Raw genomic sequence first — 2,286 nt, forward strand, 5'->3', positions numbered from 1 at the left:
TTCCTAATGATCTGTTGTGGAGTGCAATGTGTACCTATGTGCTGTGACTCACTCAAGAAGTTGATACCTACCCCTGTCAACCGAGTGATGTTCATGAAACCTTCAGTCATGGATCCAATCCAGAAGAATCGAGAAGACGCAAAACGGTTTTTGAGGCTAAAAGAAATGGTCGAGGACTATGGTCCCATTTCATAGGGTCATAGCCTCGAAGCGGGGATTTGATGTAGTCTTTTTTTATGGTATATCTAGCTTTTGCAAATTATATCTAACTGAATACTTAAGGCAGCTTGCTGGTGCTGGCAGGGGTGTGGTATATGTATGTTAAGAAATGCTTGCCCGCTGGGAAAGAAATGCCACGTAGGCAAGCCTAGACAAGTACGGACATGTTCTGTGGCTAAGGTAATATGCGCATGGGCTAAGAAAAGGCAGCCAATAGTAACGGTACAGCGTGTTAAGTGGGAGAAAGCTATATAAGGCTGAAGCAAGCCAAATGAGGTGGTGCTTGCTTTGCGAATGATCGCCAAGCACCCCTCTCTGCGCAGACTTGAAACAATAAAGATTAAGTTGGATCCTCCACCCCTGTGTGTTTATTGGCAAAAGCGCACCGGGCACAAACTCACACTGTCCTTTGGGGACAACAGCAGGACAATGCAGATCTGGGGTCACAGCTCCAGCCATAGGAGAGTCCCTGGGCGGCCTAAGGGGGACTAGGAAACTAAACGGGATGGGAGCAGTGTCTGCCTGGTCTGCTTCTGGCAGAGAAAATGTGGGGAATGGGAAATGCTTGAACAGAGATTTGAACGGTATTGAGGGGCTAGCAGGGCAGAGATCAAACCCCGCAGTGGGAAGTCATCTGTATTTCTGCAAGCTGTTGTGTTGGGCAGGAGGCTCTGGGCACTGACAACATGTTTGAGCTTGAGGAAGGGCAAAACCTGCAGGTCAGTGAAATCCTGACCAAGTGTGTGGAATTAGGGATGCCACAAGGGAAGGAGAAATGCATGTTTTAGCAGGTGCCTGCAACCGCCTGACGAAATCCTGGGGTTGAGGACATGCAGCCAGACCTGGGACTGTGGGGAGCTGGCAGAGTCCCTGGGCAGAGACTGAATAACCTGTGGCAGTGAAGGCTGGCAGCGCCCTGGTCCCGTGCAGGCACCGTGGGGTGACGCTGGCCCTGCCCCGGCGGGAGAGGAGAACCGCACGGTTCCTCTCAGGGGGGACGCACCAGGCTCCCCGCAGGCGCAGGGTCAGGTCTGGAGCAGCCCTTGCCATTGAAGAGCTTTGAAATGAAACATGAGAAATTAGATTCAATGGAGGGGAGGGCTGGATTATTTTTCTTTCTTTTTTTCTTTTATATCTCCCCTCCCTTGCCCCTTCCCCCAGCCTGGAAAACTGAACACTTTCAGGAGAGCCTGAGTTTTTAGGGTTGTTGATTGTAGCCGTATTGGTTTAAGGACATAGGCAGGCACGGTTTCTTTGGGTAGATGTGATATCTTTTATTGTACCAACTAAATAGGTGGGGAAAAGCTCTTTAGGCAGGTCTCAGCCCCAAATAACAGTCCTGACAGCTCTGAAAAGCTCTTGGCTGACAGCAGACGCAGGGAGAAATGCTGGGTGTGTTGAATTGTTGTGAAGTGGCTTCCAACCCTTTTTCTGCTGTTTTCATTGGAGTTGTGGCGAGCTGCTGCTCCACGAAGGGTTACCAGATCCCCCCCGATCCCAGCGCTGGATCTTGACCCCGGCTCCTCCCAGCTCAGCATCTGTGCCGTTATTTCGCAGGAAGGAAACGGCCCAGGGTGAGCCCAGCCCTGAGCTCAGGAAAGTGAAAGTACCCCGTGCCCTCCCGTCTCACAGCCATGGCCGCGGCGAGCGCTGTACAAAGCCTCCGGGACGAGGCGACCTGCTCCGTCTGCCTGGAGTTGTTCAGGGACCCGGTGATGATCGTGGGCTGCGGGCACAACTTCTGCCGAGCCTGCATCGCCCAGTGCTGGGAGGGGGCCGAGACGGACGTCACCTGCCCCCAGTGCAGACAGACCTTTGCCCAGAGGCTCCTGGGCCCAAACAGGCAGCTGGCGAATGTAGTCGAAGTGGTCAAGGGCCTGAGCGTGGGGTCAGCGGAGGGAGCCGGGGGCAAGATGGTGTGCGAGCAGCACGGGGAGGCTCTGAAGCTCTTCTGCGAGACAGACCAGGTCCTGATGTGCGTGATCTGCCGGGAGTCCCGGGCGCACCGAGCTCACCCCGCAGCTCCCATCCAGGAGGCTGCGCAGCAGTGCAAGGTACGGGCGTGCG

General features: G+C 54.3%; 1 protein-coding gene across 1 annotated transcript in view; it reads left to right on the top strand.

Annotated features, from left to right (window-relative positions):
• Positions 1-745: 745 nt before the first annotated feature.
• Positions 746-2,286, top strand: part of LOC112548805 (zinc finger protein RFP-like) — an 84,870-nt gene continuing 83,329 nt past the window's right edge. Inside the window, exon 1 of the mRNA XM_025195525.1 lies at positions 746-2,273. Within this exon, the coding sequence (XP_025051310.1) occupies positions 1,854-2,273 (420 nt within the window). The 5' untranslated portion in view covers positions 746-1,853. The remainder of the gene's footprint in view (positions 2,274-2,286) is intronic.

The sequence above is a fragment of the Alligator sinensis genome, unplaced genomic scaffold (assembly GCF_000455745.1).
Source record: "Alligator sinensis unplaced genomic scaffold, ASM45574v1 scaffold1734_1, whole genome shotgun sequence".
NCBI lineage: Eukaryota > Metazoa > Chordata > Crocodylia > Alligatoridae > Alligator > Alligator sinensis.